This window comes from Podarcis melisellensis, assembly GCF_964234715.1.
Source record: "Podarcis melisellensis genome assembly, chromosome: 2".
NCBI lineage: Eukaryota > Metazoa > Chordata > Lepidosauria > Squamata > Lacertidae > Podarcis > Podarcis melisellensis.
Genome location: NC_138529.1, coordinates 112,693,096 through 112,721,038, shown reverse-complemented (window position 1 = coordinate 112,721,038; position 27,943 = coordinate 112,693,096). Strand labels below are relative to the sequence as shown.

Below are 27,943 nucleotides of genomic sequence, written 5' to 3'. Positions count from 1 at the left end.
ATATGGGGCTCCAAAACAGGCACAGTCCAGCTGGGGCAAAGAATGAGTTTATAATCCCTCTGCACACGTTCCTTCCCTCGTCTCCCCATTGGTTGGGTGCTGCAAGGTTTTCCTTCCCCCGATTATCAAATAACAGACAAGAGGCTGAGCGTGGAAACAAACTTCTTCCTCCTCCGAGTTGCCTCCACTTCCGGCTTCACCAGCAGAGATAAATTGGGGCTTGCAAAGGAGCGAGGGGAGGAGGCGGGAAGCGGGGCTGCATCCTGCGGAGGCGGAGGAGGGGGCTGCTTCCTAATCAAGGCTCCTAATTAAGCGCCCTCACTCCCTGCCTCCCACGCGGGGGCTCCCATTCCCGCCCCCGCTGCCCGGGATTTCGGGTGAGTGCAAAGCCAGTGGCGGGGAAGGAGGGAAGGGGCTTTGCGAGGGGGTCCAGGATGAGAAGCCCCCGGATGGGGAGAGGCGGCCCTGCACGAGATCCGGGCGGGGAGAAGAGAAGGGAGGGAAGGGAGCTGTTTTCTTGAAGGGGGCCTGGAGGGGAGGGGGGGGGAGAAGCTTCCTCCTGCAGGGATCTGGTGCAAAGGGAGTTGCAGGGAAGGAGGCGGGAAAGGGGAGAGGGGTGGGCATTGCTGGCCACGATTGCCTTAATAAAAGTATTAATTTTAATTTTAATAAAGGCCCCTCGGAGGAGGACCTTATCATTGGGCAACAGGCGAAAGCAGGGGTTTGGCTCATTAAACAATCTATGGACTTCACAACTGAATTGGGGGGGGCGGGAGGGTTGTCGTTTTTTATTTCTTATTCTGCTATGCATCTCTGTGTTTTTCTCTTGTAAGCCGCCCTGTGATTTTTGGAAGAAGGGCAGTATAGAAATGTGAAGAATAGCTGTAAAAATAGGAAGCCCTCTTGCGGTCAAGGGGGGTGGGTGGGACAAAGTCATTGATCAGCATGCATAACAGGATGGGCTTAGGAGGGAATAATACTAATAAGAATAACAATAAATAATTCATTACTTGCCCCCTGCCCATCTGACTGTGTTGCCTCAGCCAATCTGGGTGGCTTCCAACAAAAACACCCCAAAATTTAAAACATTGAAAACTTCTGCCAGCAGAAGACTTCCATTTTGTAGAAATGGCCTTTGAATTTAAAGAAACGCCCTCTTTAAGGAACCACGTGGTGTAAACGTGTATGTTGTCCTCTAGGTCCAAACACATAGTAAGAGCAAGCAGTGCTCCAAAGCGCTTCTCTGGTGAACTTGCCTTCTAAGTTCTTTACTCCTGACCAAAGTTCCTGTTTCCGAAAAGGACTGGAGGGGGGGTCTCCTCACCACTTTTAACCCCCCCCTCACACTCCCACCGCATGGAAGGCAGAGGACATGTTCATTCACAATCCCAGTAAACCATGTGTGTATCTGCAGTGAACCAGGCGCTGCAGCTCCTTCCCCTCTCACTGGGCTGCTGCAAGAAAAGACAGCAGAGGAGGAAAGGGATGGGTTTGAAGGCTCTTCCTGCCTCTCTCCCCTGAGGAACAAGAGCAAAGGGTGTTTGCAAGGCAGGAGGGCAGAGGAGGAGTCAGCGAGGGCAGAGGGAGCAGTGGGCAGATCCCCCGCCTCTCCCAGGGGGTCCAGATGCAAGCAAGGGGCTTCCTTCTTCTCCATGCAAGGGCCACCCATGTATTCAGAGCAGTCCTTTGCAGATTAACTCTTAAGTTCCATGGGATCTACTCTTAGGCCACTAATGTCATACCATCCCAGCCTTAGGAAGGGAGGTGGGACAGGCAGGTGAAAGAAATTGCCAAAGGTGTTTGAAAATGAGTGGGGGCTCCTGGGAATTGGTCTTTTTGTATGCAACAACTGCAGTAAGGATGCTGATTGGCAAGGGATAGAAAGGAGATAAAATTCCATCAGAAGAGGAGTGGCAAGTAAAAATCCTTCAATATATAGAAGTAGCATAGATGATGGAAAAGATAAGAAATCGATCGACCCAAAAGTCTAAAAGGGAATGAGAAAGCTATAGATAATATTTAAAACAACAGTGTCCTCTTATAAAAACTTTAGAATGCTTCAAATAACTCTCATAATTGAATAAGGTACAAAGAATTCAGACAAGATTTAACAAAGATAAAGTTTATTGAAAAATATAGGCAAGTAATTAAGAAAATTGCCAACCTACAGTTTGAAAGAACGTCAAAGTGCAAGTAGATAAATAGGTACCACTCTGGAAGGAGGGTAAATGGCGTTTCCATGCGGTACTTTAGTTCACCAGAAGCGGCTTAGTCATGCTGGCTACATGACCCGGAAGCTGAGTGCAGACAAACGCCGGCTCCCTCCGCCAGTAAAGCGAGATGAGCATTGCAACCCCAGAATCATGTGTGACTGGACCTAATGGTCAGGGGTTGTTGTTTAGTCGTTTAGTCGTGTCCGACTCTTCGTGACCCCATGGACCAGAGAACGCCAGGCACCTCTGTCCTCCACTGCCTCCCGCAGTTTGGTCAAACTCATGCTGGAAACCTCGAAAATGGTCAGGGGTACCTTTACCTAATTAAGAAAATAAATAACCTATATCAAAGAAGTCGGAAGTAGATGGCTGGAATAATTTTGTGCATTAGTGATGTATTGTTCTATTTCTTTTTGTAAAAAATGTATTGTGCTTTTTTGTTTTGTTTCTTTTCCTTTTTATAAGCTTTTGTTGTGTGTGTGTGTGTGTGTGTTGATTTTAAACCTATAAAGATTGAATAAACAAAATAAATAAAAAAGGAAGGGAGGTGATGAAAGGAATTGCCAAAGGTGATCGAAAATGGGTGGGGGCTCTTGCGAAGGGGGTGCCCAGTTGGGGCTTCTCCAGGGGCAGCAGAATGTCTTGGGCAGGAGAATCCCTGCAGGGGCTCTCAGACTCCCTTGGCTTCTTCTTCTTCCCTCCCTCCCAGGAAGCTGCAACTTGCTCTGGCTTCTGCGCTCCTCAGGAAGCTGAACCTGCAAACCTAGCTGAGACTGAACCTGCAAGCCTGGCCAGGATGGAAGGAGGAAGATGGACGGGTGACCTGGTCAGGCTGTCTCCCGTATCCCTCCCCACAACCTCTGAGCATTCCCTCCCAGGACCCTTCAAGAAATCTGGTGAGTTCCAAGGGAGAGGAGATGGGGACAGGGATAGATGGGTGGTGGAGGGAGGAAAAGGAAAAGATGGAGAGGAGACAAATGGAAGGAAGTTCCTGACATTAAGGAGGGGGGGGGGTGAGGCCTTCTGCAAAGCAGCTCCTTGTTTCTTGTATCCCTTTCATAAAGTGGTCGGGGCAGATTTTCTTCCTCCAGGATTTTAAATCTTAGGAGTTACAGTGGTTTTGGAACCACTGGTACCATTATGGTACTCAAGAATAATCGGTTCCGAAAGTCTTCCGAAACTAAAGTGTTCCAAAACCAAGGAGCGCTTTCCCATAGAAAGTAATGCAAAATGGATTAATCCGTTCCAGACTTTTAAAAACAACCCCTAAAACAGCAATTTAACATGAATTTTACTATCTAACAAGACCATCTTTAAATCTTAGGCGTTACAGTGGTACCTCGGTTCTCAAACTTAATCGGTTCCAGAAGTCTTCCAAACCCGAAGCGTTCCAAAACTAAGGCGTGCTTTCCCGTAGAAAGTAATGCAAAATGGATTAATCAATTTACTATCTAACAACCATTGATCCATAAAAAGAAAGCAATAATCAATGTTCTGTACCATAAAATAAATAAGGCAGCTTTGTAGATGATAAAAATTAAAACTAATTTTTTTTTTGTAACTGTACTGATGATAGTCAGTGTTTGAATGGGGAGCTTTTATCCCTTTCCACAGTCAATTAATCAATAAATCAATCATAAAACAAAAAAACAAGCCTCAGTCAAAAATGAAAAAGCCACAAAAACACAAAAAATAGGAAAAAAACTAAAGCAGCAAATGTCACCTCAGAACACTGCAACCAGAAACGGCTTTAATATTGATGGGGGGGGAGCTTAAATTAGCTGTGCAGGGGAACAAATGGGATGAAAAAAGCCTTGATTACGATGGAGACGACTTAAATTAGGTGCTCAAGGGTAAAAAGGAATGAAAAAAAGCCTTAATTAGGATGGGGGGCACTTAAATTTACTGCCCAACAGTAAAAATGGAGCTCAGGAGCACGTTCGGTTTCCGAGGCAAACCTCAAAAACAGGAGCACCTATTTCTGGGTTTGCAAATGATGAATCAACAGAAACATAGTGAATCTGTGGACTTCCCTTTTTTTGAAATATTTTTATTGGTTTTGACAAATACAAGTTTATATCAAAAGACATTTATATAATCATTTCATGAGATTCTCTGAATCACATGACTTCGCTCCATCCCTTTCATGGGTCCTTATATTAATTTTTCCAAAACTACATACAGTGGTACCTCCGGTTGCAAACAGGATCTGTTCCGGAGCTCCAGATGGATCCCAAGGTTTTTGCAAACCGGAGGACTGCTTCTGCACACGCACGCAGCGCAATAGAGTGCTTCTACGCATGTGAGTGGCAAAACGCGGAAAAATACCAGAGGGTTACGTAACACGAGGTACCACTGTATAGATACATCTCCACAGTTTTCATTTATCTAAATTGACCATAAACTTATTTACAAGAGATTCCTAAAGTCCAGCTAACGTTTTGATTTGCGTGCAGTAATCTCATAGGTCAATTATAAATTTTCCCCATTCTTTTTTAAAGTCCTTGTTTTCTTGATTCCTGAGTCTCACGGCTAATTTTGCCATTTCGGCAGAGTCCAGAAGTTTGGCTTGCGATTCTTCCCTAGTTGGGATTATTGCATCTTTCTATCGTTGGAATAATAACATCTGTGCAGCTGTTGCCGCATACATAGTCTTTCCTGGTCTTTTGGGATCTCAGTACCTGTACTTCCAAATAAATAAGCTTCTAGGTTCTTAACAACTTTTATTTTAAACATTTTTTAAAAATTCATTATATACCATTTCCCGAAATGATACTGTTATCTTACATAACCACCACATATAGCAAAAGGTACCCACTTCTTCTTTACATTTCCAGCATATATTTGAACTTATTAGGAGTCAAATACCACCAGTACATCATTTTCATGTAGTTTTCTTTCAATGTACAGCAAGCTGTGAATTTCAGATTTGTTTTCCAAAGCCTCTCCCAATCTGCCATTTGTATGTTATGTCCTAAGTCCCTTTCCCATTTCGTCATAACTGATTTGACCTGTTCATCCTTTGTATACCATTCTAGGAGCAAGTTATACATTTTAGACAGATCTTTTTATGTTACTTGCTAAGAGTTCTTTTTGAAATTGTGATGTCTCATAATTAAACCTTTCTTTTTGTCTATCTTAAAGATATCGTTTAGTTGATGGTACTGTAACCAGTCGGTTACAGCTTCCCTTATCTCTTCAAAATCTTTTAATTTCAGTTGGTTTTCAACTTCAGTTAACAGCTCTGTATAAGTCGGCCGATTACTTCTCATATTCAATTTTTTTCAGAGATATTGCTTCCAAGGGAGAAAGCCACCAGGGTTTTTTACTAAAGCAAATTTTTATACTTCTCTCATACCCTACAAATTGTTTTTCTTACTATATGGTTCTGAAAAGCTCTATACACCTTGGCCTTTTCCTACCATAAATATGCATGCTATCCATTATTTGTGTCCTTCCAGATCTAAAATACAGTATCTGTGTTTTCCAATGTAATCCATTCCTGGTTCTAGCAGATACAGGATGTTTCATAATAAAGTTTCAAACCCGGCAGGGCAAAATCTCCTCTGTCTCTTACATCTCTTAATAATTTATTTTTAATCCTTGATTTTGTCCCTTGGATAGCTTGAAAAAGAGGATTAGACTGATGTCTGTGCTCTGCCCTTGTGGTCCTAGGCAATAATTCTTCTTAATACTAGTTCCTGGAAAGCACAGGAAGGCAGAGGGCTCTTGTACTCAAATCCTGCTTGCTGGTGTCCCACAGGCATTTAGTTGACAACTGTGAGACCAGGATGCTGGACTAGGTGGGCCTTTGCCCAATTGAACAGGCTCTTCTTATGTTCTAATACAGACATCCCCAAACTTGGCCCTCCAGATGTTTTGGGACTACAACTCCCATCATCCATAGCTAACAGGACCAGTGGTCTGGGATGATGTGAATTGTAGTCCCAAAACATCTGGAGGGCCAAGTTTGGGGGTGCCTGTTCTAAGATATTGAAATATTTCTACAGTTACATGTGGCACAGTAATACGAAAATTTGACTTCTTAGTCATAGGAGAGACTGCTACTTGAGCCTCTGATCCTTTCCTCCCTGGACAAAGAGAAATACAGAGATGTGTCTAAGAAGCCAATTCCACCACAGATTATAAAATAATGTAGTTTATTAAGTGTGAATGATCATGTGTTTTTCTTGCCATTATCTCATCTGCATTCCTAAAAGTTTGGAACATAGAGAGGACAGTGGAGAAAGGGGACAGTGTTAAAATAAGAGAAGGTGCATACTGGGATTGAAATGTGTTCAGTTCCTTTCTTGTCTTTCCTGAAAGTCTTAACAGGATTCTCTTCCCCCTCCCCCACTCCCAAACAGGTGAGGAAGACGATGGCCAGAATTCTATGGAGCCATCTGTGACTTCATTGGGAAGAACAAAGAAACAGTTTAAATGCATGGAATGTGGGATGTGTTTTAGTCACAGTGGAAGACTGAGGACACATCAACGAATTCACATAGAGGAGAAACCATTTAAATGTAAGGACTATCAAAAGAGATTCAGGGAAAATGGAACTCTTAGAAAACATCAACAAACTCACACAGTGGATAAACCATTTGAATGTATTGAATGTGCAAAGTGCTTCAGTCGAAATGGAAAGCTTAGAATACACCAACGAACTCACACGGGGGAGAAACCATTTCAATGTATTGAATGTGGAAAGAGCTTCAGTGAAAGTAGAGCACTAAGAAAACATCAACGAACTCACACGGGGGAGAAACCATTTAAATGTATAGAGTGTGGAAAGAGCTTCAGTAGAAGTGAACACCTTAGAATACACCAACGAACTCACACGGGGGAGAAACCATTTGAATGTATTGAATGTGGAAAGCGCTTCAGTGTAAATGGAAACCTTATAAATCATCAACGAACTCACACGGGAGAGAAACCATTTGAATGTATTGAATGTGGAAAGTGCTTCAGTCGAGATGGAACACTTAGAATACACCAACTAACTCACACGGGGGAGAAACCATTTAAATGTATTGAATGTGGAAAGTGCTTCAGTCGATATGGAACACTTAGAATGCACCAACGAACTCACACAGGGGAGAAACCATTTAAATGTATTGAATGTGGAAAGAGCTTCAGTGAAAGTGGAGCACTAAGAAAACATCAACAAACTCACACGGGGGAGAAACCATTTAAATGTATTGAATGTGGAAAGAGGTTCAGTAGAAGTGAACATCTAAGAATACACCAACGAACTCACACAGGGGAGAAACCATTTAAATGTATTGAATGTGGAAAGAGCTTCAGTCACAATGGACACCTTAGAAGCCATCAACTAACTCACACGGGCGAGAAACCATTTAAATGTACTGAATGTGGAAAGAGCTTCAGTGAAAGTGGAGACCTTAGAGTACACCACCGAACTCACACGGGGGAGAAACCATTTGAATGTACTGAATGTGGAAAGAGCTTCAGTGAAAGTGGAAACCTTAGAAGACACCAACGAACTCACACGGGGGAGAAACCATTTGAATGTATTGAATGTGGAAAGAGCTTCAGTCGAAATGGAACACTTAGAATACACCAACAAACTCACACAGGGGAGACACCATTTAAATGTATTGAATGTGGAAAGAGCTTCAGTCAATATGGACACCTTAGAATACACCAACGAACTCACACAGGAGAGAAACCATTTAAATGTATTGAATGTGGAAAGAGCTTCAGTCAAAATGGACACCTTAGAAGCCATCAACTAACTCACACAGGGGAGAAACCATTTAAATGTACTGAATGTGGAAAGTGCTTCAGTCAAACTAGAACACTTAGAATGCACCAACGAACTCACATGCGGGAGAAACCATTTAAATGTATTGAATGTGGAAATAGCTTCAGTCGATATGGAAACCTTAGAATACACCAACGAACTCACACAGGGGAGAAACCATTTAAATGTATTCAATGTGGAAAGAGCTTCAGTCGATACGGAAACCTTAGAAGCCATCAACTAACTCACACGGGGGAGAAACCATTTGAATGTATTGAATGTGGAAAGTGCTTCAGTCAAAATGGACACCTTAGAAGCCATCAACTAACTCACATGGGGGAGAAACAATTTGAATGTATTGAATGTGGAACGAGCTTCAGTGAAAGTGGACACCTTAGAAAACACCAAAAAATTCACACGGTGAGAAACCATTTAAATGTATTGAATGTGGAAAGTGCTTCAGTCAAAATGGAACACTTAGAATACACCAACGAACTCACACAGGAAAGAAACCATTTAAATGCATTGAATGTGGAAAGAGCTTCAGTGAAAGTGGAGACCTTAGAGGACACCACCGAACTCACCCAGGGGAGACATCATTTAAATGTATTGAATGTGGAAAGAGCTTCAGTGAAAGTGGACACCTTAGAAGACACCAAAAAAATCACACGGTGAGAAACCATTTAAATGTATTGAATGTGGAAAGTGCTTCAGTCAAAATGGAACACTTAGAATACACCAACGAACTCACACAGGAAAGAAACCATTTAAATGCATTGAATGTGGAAAGAGCTTCAGTGAAAGTGGAGACCTTAGAGGACACCACCGAACTCACCCAGGGGAGACATCATTTAAATGTATTGAATGTGGAAAGAGCTTCAGTGAAAGTGGACACCTTAGAAGACACCAAAAAAATCACACGGTGAGAAACCATTTAAATGTATTGAATGTGGAAAGTGCTTCAGTCAAAATGGAATACTTAGAATACACCAACGAACTCACACAGGCAAGAAACCATTTAAATGCATTGAATGTGGAAAGAGCTCCAGTGAAAGTTGACACCTTAGAAGACACCAACGAACTCACACGCGGGAGAAACCATTTAAATGTACTGAATGTGGAAAGAGCTTCAGTCAAAATGGACACCTTAGGAAACATCAACGAACTCACACGGGAGAAACCATTTAAATGTAAAGAATGTGGAAAGAGCTTCTTTCCATATCGACACCTTATAAGACACCAACTAACACATGGGGAAGAAACCATTTTGTATGGCATGTGGAAGGAGCTGCAGCAAAAGTAGAGCACTTAGAACACACCAACTAACTCATACAGGGGAGAAACCATTGGAACGTATTGAATGTGGGAAGAGCTTCAACAGGGAGGATAAACTTACATTACACTGGCGAACTCCCAAAGGGGAGTAGCTTAAGTCAATATGGAACCTTAGGAAACATCCGCTGACTCACATAGGGAAAACTAGATTTATGGAACGTGGGAAAAGCTTCAGAGGGAGTGGAGAACTTAATATTCATAAGATAATTCACATAGGCGAGAAACCATTTAAAAAAAAGAGAGAGAAACCATAAAAATGTATGGAGTTTTCCACTCAGGTTTCCCAGATTTCCTGGAAAGTGAAGATGATTGTCAAGTCTCTGGATGTACGGAAAAGAATTTCAATAATAAAAAATAATTTCAATAATAATAATAATATTTTGTATTTGTACCACGCCCATCTGGCTGGATTTCCCCCGCCAATCTGGGTGGCTTTCAACAAAATATTGAAATACAATAGTCCTTCAGATATTAAAAGCTTCCCTAAACAGGACAGCCTTCAGATGTCTTTTAAAGTCTGGTGGCACATCTGGTGGGAAGGTATTCCACAGGGAGGGCACCACTACCGAGAAGACCCTCTGCCTGGTTCCCTGTAACTTCGCTTCTCACAGTGAGGGAACCGCCAGAAGGCTTTTGATACTGGACCTCCATGTCCAGGCAGATCGATGGGGGTGGAGACTCTCCTCCCGTCACCAGTCTAGCTGCCGCATTCTGGATTAGTTGTTGTTTCCGGACCACTTACAAAGGTAGCCCCACGTAGAGTGCATTGCAGTACTCCAAGTGGGAGATAACTGGAGCATGCACTACTCTGGCAAGACAGTCTGCGTGCAGATAGGGTCTCAGCCTGCGTACCAGATGGAGCTGGTAAACAGCTGCCCTGGACACAGAATTGACCTGTGCCTCCATGGACAGCTATGAGACCAAAATGACTCCCAGTCTGCGCACCTGGTCCTTTAGGGGCACAGTTACCCCATTCAGGACCAGGGAGTCCTCCACACCTGCCTGCCTCCTGTCCCTCCAAAACAGGACATCTGCCTTATCAGCATTCAACTTTAATATGTTAGCCGCCATCCATCCTCCAACCGCCTCCAGGAACTCACACAGGACTTCCACCATCTTCACTGGTTCTGATTTGAAAGAGAGGTTGAGCTGGGTATCCGCATACTGATGAACACCCAGCCCAAACCCCCTGATCTCTCCCAGTGGCTTCATATAGATGTTGAAAAGCATGTGGAGAGGACGGAACCCTGAGGCACCCCACAAGTGAGAGCTCAGGGGTCTGAACACTGAACCCCCAACACCACTTTCTGAACATGCCCCAGTGTATAACAGTGCCTCTAGCTCCCAGCCCCTCTAGACGGTCCAGAAGAATGTTATGGCCGATGGTGTCAAAAGCCTCTGAAAGATCCAGCAGAACTAGGAAACGGCTCTCACCTTTGTCCCTAGCCCGCCGGAGATCATCGACCAGCGTGCCCAGGTCTGTTTCAGTCGCATGATGAGGCCTGAATCCCAACTGGAAGGGATCCAAATGGTCCACATCTTCCAGGCTTCCCTGGAGTTGTTCAGCAACCACCCACTCAATCACCTTGCCAAAGAATGGAAGATTTGAGACTGGGCGATAGTTGGTCATATTGGCTGGGTCTAAAGATTTATTTTTTTTTAAGAAGCAATTTAATACAGTGGTTCCTCGGGTTAAATACGCTTCAGGTTACATACTCCGATAACCCAGAAATATTACCTTGGGTTAAGAACTTTCCTTCAGGATGAGAACAAAAATCGTACAGCGGCAGCAGGAGGCCCGATTAGCTAAAGTGGTGCTTCAGGTTAAGAACAGTTTCACGTTAAGAACAGACCTCCAGAATGAATTAAGTTCTTAACCAGAGGTACCACTGTAACTGCCTCTTTGAGTGTGTCTGGGAAGGCTCCCTCACAGAGAGAAGCATTCACCACCCCACAGAGCCCATCGCCCAGCCCTTCCCAGCTAGCTTTTATGAGCCAGGATGGGCAAGGATCAAGGAGACAGGTGGTTGGTTTCACTCGTCCAAGCAGCCTGTCCACATCCTCGGACGTAACAGATTGGCATTGATCCCACGCAACCTTACTAGACAGGACTCTAGCACTCCCCAGCCCCCGCCCTGCTCCCACGGGGGAGTCTACCTCTCTGAATCTGAGTGACTTTATCTGCAAAAAAACTTTGCAAAATCATTGCAGGAGATCATGTGCCCGTGCCAGGCCCCATTGCATCAGATGGTTCCATTAAATTGCAAACCACCTGAAAGAGTCTCCTGCTGCTGTTTTCTGCAGATGCAATAGAGGGGGTGAAGAAGGTTTTCTTCACCTTCGCTATCGCCATTTGGTAGGATCAACGTTGAGCTCTAACCCATGTCCGGTCAGATTCAGAATGAGGTTTCTGCCACTGGTGCTCTAGCCGTCTCGTTGCCCTCAGATCCATGGAAAACCATGGGGCTGTCCGGGCTCCATGCAATCGGAGAGGGCGCTTTGGAGCCAGACAGTCAATAGTCCTGGTTAACTGCACATTCCAATGTGCCACCAGGGAATCAGCTGAAAGGCCATCAGCATGGGATAAAACATCACCTACCACTCTCTGGAAACCATTTGGATCCATTAAGTGGCAGGGGCGGACCATCCAAATCGGTCCCATGTCCCTGCAGAGGGGAAGGGTTCTGGAGAAGTCCAGTTGCACCAGGAAGTGATCTGACCATGGCACTTCTTTAGATTCGCTTTTACTTAGTGTCAGATCACCAACATCCATAGAGGTGAACACCAGGTCTAAGGCATGTCCGCGGCTATGAGTTGGGCCAAACTTACTCAGGGACAGCCCCATGGAGGCCATGTTTTCCACAAAGTCCCAATCGGCCCCTTATAAGGTTGTGTCGGTGTGAATGTTATAATTCCCCTGGACAACCAAACTAGGTGTCTCCAGGAGAACATCTGCCACAACCTGAAGCAGTTCAGGCAGGGAATTCTTGGTGCAGCGGGGAGATCGGTACACCAAAAGGAATCCTGTACTGCCCCTATTGTCCAACTTCAAGAACATGCACTCAGAGAACTGGGTCTTCCCAATAGGATGCCTGGTGCAAATTAATGACTTCCTACAAATCACTGCAAACCACCACCCCCTCCCTGCCCACATGACTTGGGTTGCTGTGCGTAAGAGAAACCTGGTGGACAAGCAGCGGCAAGGACAGGTCCATTACTGCATACAAAAATATTCTTTTGGGATGTCTGTTAATAGCCCCCCAAAAAAATTTCTGGTTTTTTGGGGAAAGTATGTCATAACATTTTATTTAATTCTTCATTAATGGTATCCCAAATTTATTTAATTTTAGGGCACGTCCACCACTAATGGGAGAAATTCCTTTCTTTAAGTTTGCACCTCCAACACTTTCCACTGGTGTTTTGGTACATTTTAGCCAATTTCGAGGGTTTAAGATACCATCTGTACATCATTTTTTTTTAAAAAAATTATTTTATTGTATAACATGCTGTAAATCTTATGTCTCTTTTCCATAAGTTTTCCCATTTTTCTAAATCAATTGTATGACCAAAATCTTGAGCCCATTGACCATGACACCTTTAACCCCTTTGTCTTTTAGGTGCCAATTTAATAATAGTTTATACAATTTGGATAAATTTTTATCATCATTTATAATCAATTCTTTGTCTATTTCAAATAATTTTGTATCAAATCCATTTACTTTCTTGTCTCCCTCAAAAATTGCATTTAATTGATGGTATTGAAACCAGCCTATTCCTGTATGTCTTATTGTTTCAATTTTTTTTCATTTGTAATCTATTACACTGGTCAACAACAAATTTGTTGTCTGCATTTTTTCAGTTGATTTAAGACGAATCTGATGTGCTGAATCCAAAAATCACATTGGTTTTGCTGAATCAGATCAAGTTTTTGAGCTATGGCCACGTCATTTTTTTACGTTTTTGTTCACATGTACGCTTGTGTGGAGCATTTTAGAAGAAATTGGTGGGGGTAAAATGCCATGTCGAATAATTGTTTTGATTGGAAATGATTATTTTAATGACAAGAAGTTTTCAGGTCCAATAGTTCTTGGTGATTATGTTGAGAAGGGATCAGTTTGAAGTCATAAAACCTTGAAATCTTCCATAAATTGGTGCGGCAAAGCATAAAGTTGGGGGATCAAAACTAAGTTAATCCTGATATTCAATCAGCACGTTGTCCTGTAGCTCATTGTTATGAAATTCCAGTGCCTATCTTCTGAGAACTTCCTGACATTAGTGACAAAGATGCCTCCAGTGTTGAAGGACATGAAGAAGAAGTGGTTCTTGAAGATGATGCTCCACATCCATTTTCCCAAAAGGAGTTGAATGATCTAGTTCGCGACCTCAGCTTGTGAAAGGACTCTGCCGAACTGTTGGCATCCAGATTGAAGGGAAAAAAACCTCCTCTCTGACAGTGCTCACATCAGCTTCTTCCGCAACAGGCATCAAGAGTACCTCCGTTTTTTTCTCAGAAGAGAAGGACTTGGTGTACTGTGCAGAAATTGCGCAGCTTCTGCTCAAGCTTGGAGTGCCACAGTACGAACCCAAAGATTGGAGACTGTTCATTGACAGCAGCAAGCGATCACTGAAATTTGTTCTGCTACACAACGGCAACCAGTTTGCCTCTATACCCCTGGCTCACTCGAGTACACTGAAGGAGAACTATGAAGCGGTAAAGTATGTGCTGGAGAAAATTGGTTATGATCAGCATAAGTGGTTTATTTGTGTTGACCTGAAGATGGTGAACTTTTTGTTGGGACAACAGTCTGGCTTCACCAAGTACCCATGTTTTCTGTGCATGTGGGATAGTAGGGACCGTGCTCAGCATTACACGAAGAAGGACTGGCCTGTGCGGGAGGAATTGGTGCCTTGCAAAGAAAGGAACGTCATCAACGACCCTCTGGTGGACAGAGACAGAATACACTTCCCACCGCTGCACATCAAGCTCAGCTTAATCAAGCAGTTCACCAAGGCTCTGGACAAGGATGGTGACTACTTCACTTACTTGTGCCAGGCTTTTCCAGGATTGACCATGGAGAAGTTGAAAGTTGGCATCTTTGATGGTCCTCAGATCTGTCAGCTCATCAGAGATCCAGAGTTCGGAAACTCAATGAACGAAGTGGAACTGGAAGCGTGGAAGGCATTTTGTTCTGGTAGTGAAGAACTTTCTTGGCAACAATAAGGCCAGAAACTACGCAGAACTTGTCAACAACATGCTGACTGCTTTCAGGAACCTGGGCTGCAACATGAGGATCAAGATGTACCACCTATTTTCACATATGGACCGGTTTCCTGAGAACCTGGGTTCAATGAGTGACGAGCAGGGGGAGAGATTCCATCAGGACATGAAAGAGATGGAGACCAGGTATCAGGGTCGCTGGGACGCAGTCATGATGGCTGACTACTGTTGGACTCTGAAGAGAGACCTCCCTGCTGCTGAGCATTCCAGGAGTTCCAAGAAATGGAAGTTCAAGCCCTTAAGTTTGAAAAATATTGAAGCAACATGCAATTTACGTGCACTTACCTTTATCAATGCCCACCATTCAGTTTACAGTAAACCTGACCTGATGGAGAGAAACGGATGCCATTTCCTGATTCTGCAGTGCAAAAATACCCTAAATCAGTTGTAGAAATCTAGACAACATTCAAAAAGTAAAAAATTGTTGCCCAGTGTTATTTACTTCCTCTAAAAGATCTTTATACGTCAACCAATTTGAATCCATATTTTTTCTTTTTACTGCCTCTGCCTCCATTGGTGACAACCACCATGGGGTTTTTGGTTCTAATAATTTTTTGTTCCTTTTCCAAACTTCATATAAGACTTTCCTAATAATGTGATTTAGAAATCCTTTGTGGATTTTTGTTTTATTATAATCCAGGTAGCTGTGCCACCCCACTATATTATCCCAGCCCTCAATATCCAATAATTTAGTATTCTTCAAGATCATTCCTTAAGCCAGAACAGGCAGGCAGCTTCGTAGTAGATGCTAAAATCGGGCATTCCTAACCCTCCTTTGTTTTTGGTTTCTGTTAATTTAAATTTAATTCTGGTTTTTTTGCCCTGCCAAATGTATTTTGCCAAATAGCTGTGCCACTCCTTAAAACAATTTAAGCCATTAAGAACAAGAATTGATTGAAAAGGGAACAGCGTTTTTGGTAAAACTACCATCTTGATTGTAGAAATTTTCTCCACAATGTGAGTTTTAATTTACTCCAGGTTTCTAAGTCTTTCCTAATTTTGTTCCATACCTTAATATAAATGTCTTTCTATAAATTAATGTTTCTCATGGTTATCCAAATTCCTAAATACTTTGCTCTGTTAGTAATTTTAAGTCCTGTTTCTATTTCTAACTTTCCTTCTTGTTCTATTAGTAATTCTCTGTATGTTGGCCGTATTCCTTTCATTGTTGACATGTTAAGTGATAGTGCTTCAATGGGTGATAGCCACCATGGAGTTTGGGGTTCCAATAATTCTTTGTATTTTCCCCATACCTTTATTAAAAACTTATTATAGTATTGTCGAGTCCTTTGTGTACTTCCCCCCCCATACCACAAATATGCATGCCAACCAAATATGCTGTCATGTCCTTCCAGTTCTATTGCCTCTTCTTTCTCCAGTTTAATCCAATCCCAAATCCGAGTAAGACAAGCTGCTTCATAGTAAATTTTGAGATCTGGAAGGTAAAAGCCTCCCCTTTCTTTTAAGTCTGAGTTTTGTATTTTATTCTTGGCCTTGTTTTTTCCAATATTACTACAATACTCTAGAGCAGCCTTTTTCAACCTGTGGGCCCCCAGATGTTGCTGAACTACAACTCCCATCACCCCTAGCTAGCAAGGCCAGAGCTCAGGGATGATGGGAATTGTAGTCCAACAACATCTGGGGACCCACAGGTTGAGAACCGCTGCTCTAGAGGGTTTTCTGGTGTAAATATTAGATTGTCTGAAAAGGCTCTGACCTTATAGGCCCTTTGTCCAACTTTAATTCCTTCTATTCTAGGGCCTTCTCTTACTGCTTTCAAATATACTTCCAGAAGCGTGATAAAGAGGAGAGGAGAAAGAGGGCAGCCCTGTCTTGTTCCCTTAGAGATATTAAAACCTTCTGATGTTTCACCATTTATAATTAGTCTGACCTTTTGGGAATTATAAATCGCTTTTATACCACTACATATTTTCTCACCGAAACTCATCATTTCCAACGTTTTTTGCATGAATGCCCCCAAAACATCCAATGCTTTCTCCGCATCCACCAAGATCAGGGCTGCCTTTTTATTAGCTGGTATCATTTCTAGGTATTCTATTGTATCTACTACCAACCTTACGTTGCTGTAAATTTGTCTTCTGTGTAGGAAGCCTGACTGATCTTTCTTTATTAATCTTGCCAGGATCTTTTTCAATTTATTGGCTAATTTTTTTGCAAATAATTTATAATCTGAATTTAGAAATGAGATTGGTCTATAATTTTTAATTTACTCTAAATTGGATCCATATTTCAGTATCAATGTAATTAGAGCCTCTTGCCATGATTCTGGCCATTGTCCTCCTTCTAAAATTTTGTTCATTATTTTTTCTAACACCGGTAATATGGTCTCTTCCAATTTTTTGTAATTCTTTATAGAAATACCATCTGGACCAGGGACTTTACCATTCTTAGAAGTCATAATTCCTTCTTTTATTTCATTTATATTAATAGGGGTATTTAAGTATTCTTTCTCTTATTTTTGGCAATCTATTGTTTATTTTAAAAATTCCTATTTTTTCGTCAAGTTCTTCCAGCTCACTTCCATTTCTGTTGTTGTTTTGCAGCAGATTTAGTTAATGTGAAAGCACAAAACAACCACAAAGAATCTTGAGGCAGGTTACACATTTATTCCAGTTCAGTCTTTGGTTACTGACATTTCTATCCCACAACCCTATCCACCTAGCAGACCGCCTCTGTCCCCTGGCCCTACAAGCCCATCAGTAACATTTTCTGCAGAGACACTGGGGATTGTTCCATGACAGTTGTCACTTGCTGACAATGCAGAAGGAAGCCACCTTGATGCACCCAGAAGATACCAGGTGTTGGTTGTAGTTACGTCTATACAAAGTGCATAGCCTTTGACCCTCCATAGAGAAATGGGGAGGAATGAGGAGCCTGAATAGCTGAGCAGAAGGAAATGTACCCTGGTAAGCTTCTGTCGATTCTTGAGGGGGCTTTGTATCATTTAACTTCGAAATGTGGAAAATGTTTGTGGGGCCTCCTCCTCCCCCATGTTGACAGTATCAAAACTGCTATTCATAACCCAGTTAATATATTTATTATTTCTGATAATAAAGAATCTATCCTTCAGAGAAATAAGGTGATATTCCATACAATATAATGCCGTCCCAAACAAACACTTTAACCAGATAAATTTGTTTCTGGGAGGTGGGGCAAGATGCTGAAGGAATCTATTCTATCTGGGGGGTGGGGAGGAACCTCAGTGCACCCAGAAGATTCCAGTTGTGGGTTGTAGTTTCATCTATACAAAGTGCATAGCCTTTGCCCCTCCATAAAGAAAGAAATGGGGGGGGGGGGAGAAAAGCTGGAATAGCTGACCAGAAGGAAAGGTAACCTGGGAACTTCATGTAGATTGACCACTCCAGCTCCCTGACCCCAAGAAAAGACCAGTCCAGGGAGGCAGGTGAGCATTACAGCTAAACCCCACATTATGCTCTCCAGTACCTATTCCTTCAGACAGGCCTATTTCATTCAGTCTCCAGTGTGTCCATGGGTGGGTGTGTTTTACGTTTCATTTCCCCCCTTCCTTACAGTCTTGACAAAAATCAAACCTCCACGCCAATGCTTTCAGCCCCAGAAGAAGGGGTCCTCTTGGTGTCAAGGTAGGGGGAGGTTACGGAAAAATTCTGGGTGCGGAGTTACCCTTGCCACCCGGCTCGTCGGACGAAGTCCACGGGTCCTAGCGGAAGAAATGAGCTCAGCCGGAGACAGGAGCAATAAACGGAGATCCAAAGTTTATTGTGCAACAGGTTCAAAATGGAATTGAACCCTGAGAATGGGCGACATAAACTTTTAAAAGTTCCCTCCAAGTCCCAGAATACAGTGCAACAAACATCATGAATACATTATGGGAAGGTTGGGTTTCACAGATTACATCATGAATATATTACAGAAAGGTGGGGTTACATGGATTAGCATTTTAAGGAAGGGAGGGGGAAATATGCAGAGTAAGAGATATGCATAGATAAACATAGATAAATGCTTCCTGAGTACAGGTGATGGCAAGACAATGGTGTAGATATGCATCGTCTGCCACCTGGCATTGCCCGGAGGAAGGGTTTGGCAGAACGATCCGACAGGATTAGGGTCTTCCTGAGTACGTGACTCGCCGCTCTGGGGATCATGGAGGTAGGGGCAGCATCATGGAGTCCAGAGGGAGCCGAGTAGAATGACGTCAAGATGGAGAAAATCAGAGCTTTGGTTGATTTTATATCATTTTCCAAAGTTTCGGCACTTTGCCGGTCAAGTGTATGTTGTTGTTTAGTCGTTTAGTCGTGTCCGACTCTTCGTGACCCCATGGACCAGAGAAACGCCAGGCACCTCTGTCCTCCACTGCCTCCCGCAGTTTGGTCAAACTTATGCTGGTAACCTCGAAAACACTATCCAACCATCTCGTCCTCTGCCGTCCCCTTCTCCTTGTGCCCTCCATCTTTCCCAACATCAGGGTCTTCTCCAGGGAGTCTTCTCTTCTCATGAGGTGGCCAAAGTACTGGAGCCTCAGCTTCACAATCTGTCCTTCCAGAGTTCTCGGTCCACATACTGCTTGAGCCTTCCTTGTAGAATTTTAAGCATAACCTTGCTAGCGTGTGAAATGAGTGCAATTGTGCGGTAGTTGGAGCATTCTTTGGCACTGCCCTTCTTTGGGATTGGGATGTAGACTGATCTTCTCCAATCTTCTGGCCACTGCTGAGTTTTCCAAACTTGCTGGCATATTGAGTGTAGCACCTTAACAGCATCATCTTTTAAAATTTTAAATAGTTCAACTGGAATACCATCACTTCCACTGGCCTTGTTATTTGCAGTGCTTTCTAAGGCCCATTTGACTTCACTTTCCAGGATGTCTGGCTCAAGGTCAGCAACCACGCTACCTGGGGTATACGAGACATCCATTTCTTTCTGGTATAATTCCTCTGTGTATTCTTGCCACCTCTTCTTGATGTCGTCTGCTTCTGTTAGGTCCTTTCCACTTTTGTCCTTTATTATGGAAATCTTTGTACGAAATGTTCCTTTCATATCTCCAATTTTCTTGAACAGATCTCTGGTTCTTCCCGTTCTATTGCTTTCCTCTATTTCTTTGCATTGCTCGTTTAAGAAGGTCTTCTTGTCTCTCCTTGCTATTCTTTGGAAATCTGCATTCAATTTCCTTTATCTTTCACCATCTCCCTCGCATTTTGCTTGCCTTCTCTCCCCCGCTATTTGTAAGGCCTCATTGGACAGCCACTTTGCTTTCTTGCATTTCCTTTTCATTGGGATGGTTTTCGTTGCTGCCTCCTGTATAATGTTATGAGCCTCCATCCATAGTTCTTCAGGCATTCTGTCCACCAAATCTAAATCCTTAAACCTGTTCCTCACTTCCACTGTGTATTCATAAGGGATTTGACTTAGATTGTATCTTACCGGCCCAGTGGTTTTTCCTACTTTCTTCAGTTTAAGCTTGAATTTTGCTATAAGAAGATGATGATCTGAGCCACAGTCAGCTCCAGGTCTTGTTTTTGCTGACTGTATAGAGCTTCTCCATCTTTGGCTGCAGAGAATATAATCAATCTGATTTCGATGCTGCCCATCTGGTGATGTCCATGTGTAGAGTCGTCTCTTGTGTTGTTGGAAAAGCGTGTTTGTGATGTTGGGTTCTGTTGAGGTCATCGCCTTGGGCCCCTTCTCAGGAGGTGGAGGGGTGAGGAAGGGTACCCCCCCTCTCCTTCCGTATCAGTCCCCCATTCGGAGATAGATTTGCATTAAAGTTCTGTAAGAACTTGCAAATCTTTTCTCCGCACCCTATACCCCTGTGATTTCGTACTCTCCTTCCCCCAGGTGTCTCATTTGCACGTATTCGGGCAAGACGGGGGCGCTGTGGGAGCGGGAGTAGGCTCGGAGAGAAAGAGGGGTGGATTGAGCAGGACAGCGGAGAAGAGAGCAACAAGGAGAGACACAGTGTATAGTACAGGAGAGCACAGAGATGCAAAGGACAACAATAAGGGCAGTAAGCAATATCACCTTAAGCAACTGTCGGAGCCATCCGAGCTTGGGCAACCATCCCCACAAGTCTATGTCGGATAGTCCTTCATGTCGTATCTCATCTAGCTTCCCTGCCAGTTCATGAATATTGTTCAAGTGTCCGGTAATATTCAAAGTCTGATCAGTCACCCTCCTTGACTGGACAGGAGAAAGTCCGTTGCAATCCGGGTCTGTAAACTTAGTTGCCTTACCTTTGACAGCTCCAACATCAGAGAGTCTGTGATTTGGGTTGCCTCTTGCATGAATTTCAGAAGGATGTCGGTAAGTCGGAGGATGTCCACATGATTAGAGCCGGCCCCATAGGCAGGGAAGAGTGCTCGGCCGACAGTCTCTCCGTTGGCAGCGACATCGGACAGGTCTGACAGTCCCTTTTGTTCTCTTTTATTCCTCTGCCTCCCAGGGGGTAGATGTGGGACTACTCTTATGCCGGGGACAATGTACCCTACGAAGCAAGATCCTGACATATGTGGGCTCACCCAGGTATATGCGCGATGGCCACATACCCAAAACAAGCCGCTGAGGTAGGACTCCATTCTTCCGGAGGCAAAAGCTTGCAGCAACATGGAGTCAGCGGGCTGAGGCTGCCAGGCTGGAGGGTGTCCGATGACGGTGGCCCAAGCAAGGGTGAGATTTGGGAAAGTTCGGGACCCGGTCATATCGGTGACAGTGACATGGCCGGTGGGTAAAAGTTCTAAGTTGGAGGTGCAGGTACTGGACCCAATGAAAGTTCCTTCTCCAGTAAAAATGCGGCAGAGGGGTCCCTTTGTAGGGCCAGTAAGGTAGAGGTATTGGTGAGTCAAGTTCAAGGCAGTTAAATTCCAAGAAGCGACGTCTCCCGATCGGAACTGTTCAGTGGTCACGGGTACCGGAACAAGGGGAAGACTTTGTTGGAGGTGGCTGGGTGCATGTGCGCATATCCAGCATTCAGGATAGGGCGCCTCTTTAGCCACCTGGCCAAGGAGTTTGATGTAAAAGTTCTGTTCCCAAGAGGAGAGGAAATCCTCCCCCGGGAGGGAGGGATCAGTGCCGAGCTGGCAAGGTGCCGTGCCGAGTGGATGAAGTGGGTCGGTGGTATTGAGGAGTCGCCTGTCCTTGGCTATGCCCCCGCATCTCAAAGGTCCAACATTCTCCCAAGTGGGGGAGCGTGAGGGATGTGCCGGGTGATACCACCCTTCTAAATATTCTGCCCCTCTCCAGTCGTGGGTGACCCCAAGGTTCCAGAGGCAGCAAAACCCTCTCAGGCAAAGTCCTTGCAGTTGGGGTTTTCAGGGTTCCGGGGTCATGAGGAGACATTGGAATCCGAAAATCAAGTTGTCAGAGGGGTTTGTTGCGTCGGTGTAGGACAGTGTGGCCCCTCCCTTTTCGACTTCGGTCCAATTTGGGTTCCTCAAGAGTTCCCCATTGCCGTAAAGGAAATGAGTCCCGTTCTTACAGTTGAGGCGGTAGTAGGAATGGTCAAGGGTGACTGCTGCTGACCCAATTCGGTGTAGCTGCTTGTCTCGGATGAAAAGTTCCCAGTATTCGTTGTCAGTTAGTCGGGGCACGAGGGAATGGCGTAACAATGTTCGAGACTCAGGGAGGCAGAAGTCAAAGTCCCCCATTCGGGCAGGATTTGACTTTCCGCCGGTTTCGACTCGATGGTAGTCCAGGAAATGGTAATCCGTGGCTAATCCGGTGCAATGATCCGTTGGTGTGGCTGAAGATTGGGTCAAAGTCCTGTAGACAAGGATGAAGGAGAAATTCATAATCAGAGTCCGGGGATGGCAAGGCATTGTCAGACGGAAAGAGTTGTCAAACGTGCTGTTGAAGGAACTGTCAAAGGTGCGCTGTCAAAGGAGCTGTCAAGGCGCGCTATCAAAGGAGCTGTCAAAGCGCACTGTCAAAGGAGCTGTCAAAGGCGCGCTGTCAAAGGAGCTGTCAAAGGCGTTTCAAGCGTAGTTTGATAGTGTTGGGATCTGGGATGATCTTAGATGTCCAATTGGGTGGAACTGTGCCTGTTCCGGTCTGTTGGGCCCGATTCTGACCCTGATCTGGTCCGGTCTGTTGGGCCCGATTCCGACCCTGATCTGGTCCGGTCTGTTGGGCCCGATTTTGACCCCGATCTGGTCCGGTCTGTTGGTCGTTGTCGTTGTCGATGTACGAAGTTGGTGGAGTGGGGGGAGTCGAAAAGGTGATGTCGTCTCTGAGGTCTCCTCCCGTCTCTGGAGGGGGGGTGCCGACTTACACCTTGTGTGGTGTAACCATGAGTTCTTTTCACCTACTTTCACGGCGGTTGGCGATGTCAGGAGGATTTGGTAAGGACCTTCCCATGCAGGTTGAAGGGGTGCCCTCTGGTAGACCTTGACGAGGATCCAATTGCCTGGTTGGAAGGAGTGGGCTTGGACGTTGATGGGCAGGTTTTGTCCCTCGATGGCCGCGTAGTGGTGGAGGCGTTGCAGTTGTGTCTGGAGCTGAATGATATAGTTAGTAAGTTCTGTCTCCCCCACCTCAAGTTCTGAGAGGGGGAATAAGGTGTTATATACGGGAGGAGGTCTCCCAAATAGAAGTTCGAACGGAGAGAGTTTCAAACGTCCTGTTGGGGCACTCCGTATATTATGGAGAACCAGTGGGAGTGCGTTTACCCATTTTAGCCCTGAAAGGTTACAAAGTTTTCCCAGCTGTATTTTTATCTCTTGGTTCATGCGTTCTACTTGGCCAGAGGATTGTGGATGGTAGGGTGTGTGGAGGTCCCATTTTATTTGAAGAGCCTTGGCTACTAGTTGTACTATTTCATCAGTAAAATGGCTCCCTCGGTCACTGTCTAGTCGTCGGGGCATTCCATATCGGGGAATAATGTCTTGAGGAGAGCTCTAGCAACCACTGATGCAGTGGCCTTTCGACAAGGAAATCCCTCTACCCAGGAGGAAAATTGGTCTATTATGATCAGAACGTGTCTGAAGCCCTGACATGGGGGCAAGTCAATAAAATCTAGTTGTAAGCTCTCAAAGGGGACGAAAGCCCGTGGTCTAGCTCCTGGTGGTTTTCTGGGCTCACGTTTGGGATTGAAGTTGTGGCAGGTAATACAGTTCTTTGATGCCGCAGTGGCAGCGGCAGCGATCCCTGGAGCGTACCATGACCTTATAACATGCTCCATTAGCCTCCCCTTTCCCCAATGTGTTCGCTGGTGAAGGATTCTCACCAATTTTGGAATCCAGGCTTTTGGAAGGACAGGTCTACCATCGGGGAGAGTCCAAATACCATTCTGTTCAGTGGCGCCTATAGATTCCCACAAGGTTCTTCTTCTGGGGTGGATTTATATATTTGGGTAGGGTCTAGATCGGTAGGTATCTGTAGGGCTTGGAACTCAGACTCGTTGTTGGGGTGACGCAGGGCAGCTGCTTGGGCAGCTTTATCAGCTCGTCTATTACCCTTTGAGACTGGGTCTCTCCCTTTGGTGTGTGCTTTACAGTGGACGACTGCTATTGCGGTAGGTAGATGAATAGCTGTGAGGAGTCGCTCTACTAAGGCGGCATGTGAAATTTGGGAGCCAGCCGCAGATAGGAAGCCTCTCTGGAGCCAAATTTGGCCGGTTGTATGTACTAGTCCAAAGCAATATTTGCTGTCAGTGTAAATAGTGACCCTTTTCCCTTAACTAATCTCGCAGGCACGTATGAGCGCAATTAATTCTGCGGCCTGGGCGCTATATTGCGGATTAATTGGGTTTGACTCTAAAACTTCAAAGTCGGAGACAACTGCATACCCGGTTTTTCTTTCCCCTTCAATGACTATTGAACTGCCATCTGTGTAAAGTATCAGATCTGGATTTTCTAGGGGAAGGTGGTCTAAATCTTCCCGGGGTTTTTCTGCTTAGCGGACTATGGTCGCGCAGTCGTGGTGTGGGGTCCCATCGTCGGGGAGAGGCAGAAGGGTGGCTGGGTTGAGGAGTTGACTCGCTTTATGGTGACGTTTGATGGGGTTAATAGGAGGGCTTCGTACTTATTTAGTCGGGAGTTGGAGAAATGATGACAGCCTCTCAGAGTTAGGAGGGTGGAGACGGAGTGGGGAACGTGGATGGTGATTTCGTGTCCTAGGACGGTCTCTTGAGCTTTCTCAAGGAGGATCGCTGCGGCAGCTATAGCTCTGAGACAACTCACTGTGCCTTTTGCGGTAGTGTCTAGTTGTAGACTGTAGTATGCCATAGGTCTCTCTTGGTTTCGGAAAGGCTGAGTTAGTACCCCCGAGGCTACCCCCATTTGTTCGTGGATAAACAAGTTAAAGGGGATTCTGTAGTCCGGTAAGCCTAGGGCAGGAGCGGATCTTAGTTCTCGTTTTAATCGCTCAAAAGATTTGTATGCCTCTTCTTCCCAAACTAGGGTGTCTGGATGGTCTTGGCGGGTCATAGCAGACAGTGGTTTTGTTATTTCGCTGTAACCCGCGATCCAGGCTCTGCAGAAGCCAGCCATTCCTAAAAATCCCTGCAGTTGTCGCTTTGTTTTGGGAAGGGGAATTTTAGTTACTGCTTCTATTCTATCTGTAGCTAAGCTTCGGGTGCCTACTCCTAGGATATGCCCAAGGTATTTTACTTCTTGTTTGCAGTATTGGAGCTTTTTTGGTGACACCTTGTGTCGCTTTCTGGCTAGTTCCGTGAGGAGGTGTTTAGTGTCCGTTTTACATGCTTCCTCACTGGTGGAACAGAGGAGAAGATCATCTATGTAAAGCAAGAGGGCGGAGCTTGCAGGGAGATGGATATCCTGTAAATCTTGGTGTAAGATGGCTGAAAATATTGCAGTTGATTCCACGTATCCCTGGGGTAACCTTGTCCAAGTTAATTGACTGGGTCCCCAGGTAAAAGCGAAAAGGAATTGGCTAGCTGGGTCCAGAGGAATACTAAAGAAGGCGGAACACAGGTCTGCAGCAGTGTACCATTTGGTTTCTGCAGGTATGGCGTTTAAGAGGGAGTTTGGGTTGCCCACCACTGGGTGGCGGGGTATTACAAATTGATTCACTAGCCTCAAATCCTGGACAGAACGGTACCGGACTGGGGATCCTTCTGCCGATGGTTTCTTTACTGGGAGCACTGGAGTATTGCATGGGGATGCACAAGGGACCAGGATCCCTTTCTCGAGAAAGTCCTCTATTATAGGGGTTAGTCCGTCGATAGCTTCTTTCGGTAAGGGGTATTGTTTTGTACTTGGGAAGGGTAAATCAGTTCTGTAGGTAATTTTTACTGGGACTGCTGATATTAGGAGACCCACTGAGGTTGACTCCGTGCCCCATAGGGAAGGGGGTAAGTCGTTTTCCAGTTCAGGAGGTAGTTCCGGAAATTGCCTGTCTGTTTTTGCCTCCTCAATTATTCCCTGAAAGGTGGGGATGGATTCCTCAGGGATGTGTAAATAAATGCCTTCCTGAGAACACTTAATTGTCGCATTTAACTTACAGAGTAAATCCCTTCCCAAGAGATTTACCAGGCTGCTGGTCAGGAGGAAGGTATGCTCGGCCAGTAAGGGTCCAAGGGTAACTTTAGTAGGACGTGATAGTGGACAAGTACGGGGTATCCCATCCAGACCCATAACTTTCCTGGTCTCTGTGCCTGGCTCCAAGTGGCTATCGGTTAAAGTGGAGTAAGTGGCTCCGGTGTCTAATAGGCATTGGTATGGATGGCTGTCTATCTCTATGGTGCAAAATGGCTCTTCGGAGGATAACGTTAAGACTGGGCAGATGGTTTGGGTTCGGGCGGGATCCCCTTCTAATTGTCAATAGGCCTCTTGATCGTCCGGAGGGGGTTGGTTAGGGGGGTGTAAGGGAGGTGCTGTGGCGTTAGTCCATGGGTGGGTGGATGTGGTAACTGCGGGCATTTGAGTCCTCGGTCCTGGTAGGGGTCTTTGGTTTTGAATGGACGCATTCGAAGGCAGTTGCGGTTTGAAGGGGGCAGGGGCTGCTTGAGGGTTATATGTGTTGGGTGGAGGGTTTCCATACCCATGAGTTGCGTTGGGATGCGGTGCTCCGTAAGCCATGTTATTGAGGTAGGGGCAAAACCTCTTAATGTGTCCCTCCTCCTGACAGTAGAAACATCCAGTAGTGGTGGGCCCCCAAGGCCAGTGGGGATTGGGAGGTCCCCCTCCCCAGATCCCTTTCCCTCGATTGAAACCCCTGCCCCTGTTGGAGTTTAATTCCATGCTCAGGGCAAGGATCTGCTCAACTTCAGGTTTGGGGTCCTTTCTTTTTCTCTTGTCTCGTGAATTATAGACGGATTTTGCGATGGAGAGGATTTCACTAATGCTTTTTCCATCGTACCCTATTTGTAAGTTTAGCGCTTTTCTAATATCAGGGCAGGCTTGATCCTTAAAGAAGCCTTTCACTATGACTTCGTGCTGGGAGTTCTCTGGATCGATCCCTCCCCAGGTCTTGATGGCCGATACGAGTCTGGTATAATAGTCAGACGGGTGTTCATTTGCCCCCTGTAGCATAGTCTGGACTTTCGTCCAGTTGACGGTGCGTTGTCCGGCGGCCTTGATGCCGTCTAAGATTGCCTTTTTAAACAAATTTAGGCACCAGATCCCATTAGTGGTGTTATAATCCCATGTTGGTTCGGTGCGTAGGCATTGGGCCGTGAGTGCCGCTAACCCTGCCGGGCGACCTGCCTGGTAGTCTGGAAGTTCAATCGCTTCTCCGGCTTTGGCTAAAATATCTGCTTTCTCAGCCTCGTTGAAAAGTGCGTTCAGGAGAACGTGAACATCCGGCCAGGTCGGCTTATGAGTTGAAAATATTGCGCTGGCCTGACGGTGACATTTATCTGGATCATCTCTTAATGATGGCATTTGGTTCGACCAAGTTACCAGGTCTGCCATATAGAATGGTTGGTGGGTATATACCATTCGGGGGGGGGGTCCGTTTGGTTGCAACGGTGGGATTGGCAAAGCCCTTAAGGGCATCTGGATGGCTGTAGAGTCCGATTGCCTGGGCGTTTCTCGGGCCCCTTCGGGTCTTTCTAAGGAGTTCGTGCCTTCTAGGGTAGCACTCTGTACTTCCCTGGCTAAGGAGTTGATGTTCTCTGCAATAGCATTCTGTATCTCTCTTGCTCGTGCTAAGGGGCTAAGGTTCTCTGAGATAGCACCCTGCATCTCCCTGGCTCTTTGCCTGGTCATTCTTTGATTCGCCCCCCCCCGTGCCCCTTGTTCCTCTGTCTCTTCGCCGCTATCGTTATTTGGGTCATTGTTTGGGGCGGGTGGAGCAGTTTGTCTATAGTAGAAAGGAATGAGCGCTTGTTCCACGGAGTCATCTATAGGGTGCCCTTCGTAAGGGGGGGGCAGAGGCGGCCTTCCATGATTTAAGATA

At 45.1% G+C, this 27,943-nt stretch overlaps 1 protein-coding gene across 1 annotated transcript in view; it reads left to right on the top strand.

Annotated features, from left to right (window-relative positions):
* Positions 1-27,943, top strand: part of LOC309363223 (uncharacterized protein) — a 104,525-nt gene continuing 76,582 nt past the window's right edge. Inside the window, exons 1-3 of the mRNA XM_081899329.1 lie at positions 1-377; positions 2,923-3,109; positions 6,581-8,015. Coding sequence (XP_081755455.1) covers positions 3,010-3,109; positions 6,581-8,015 — 1,535 coding nt within the window. The 5' untranslated portion in view covers positions 1-377; positions 2,923-3,009. The remainder of the gene's footprint in view (positions 378-2,922; positions 3,110-6,580; positions 8,016-27,943) is intronic.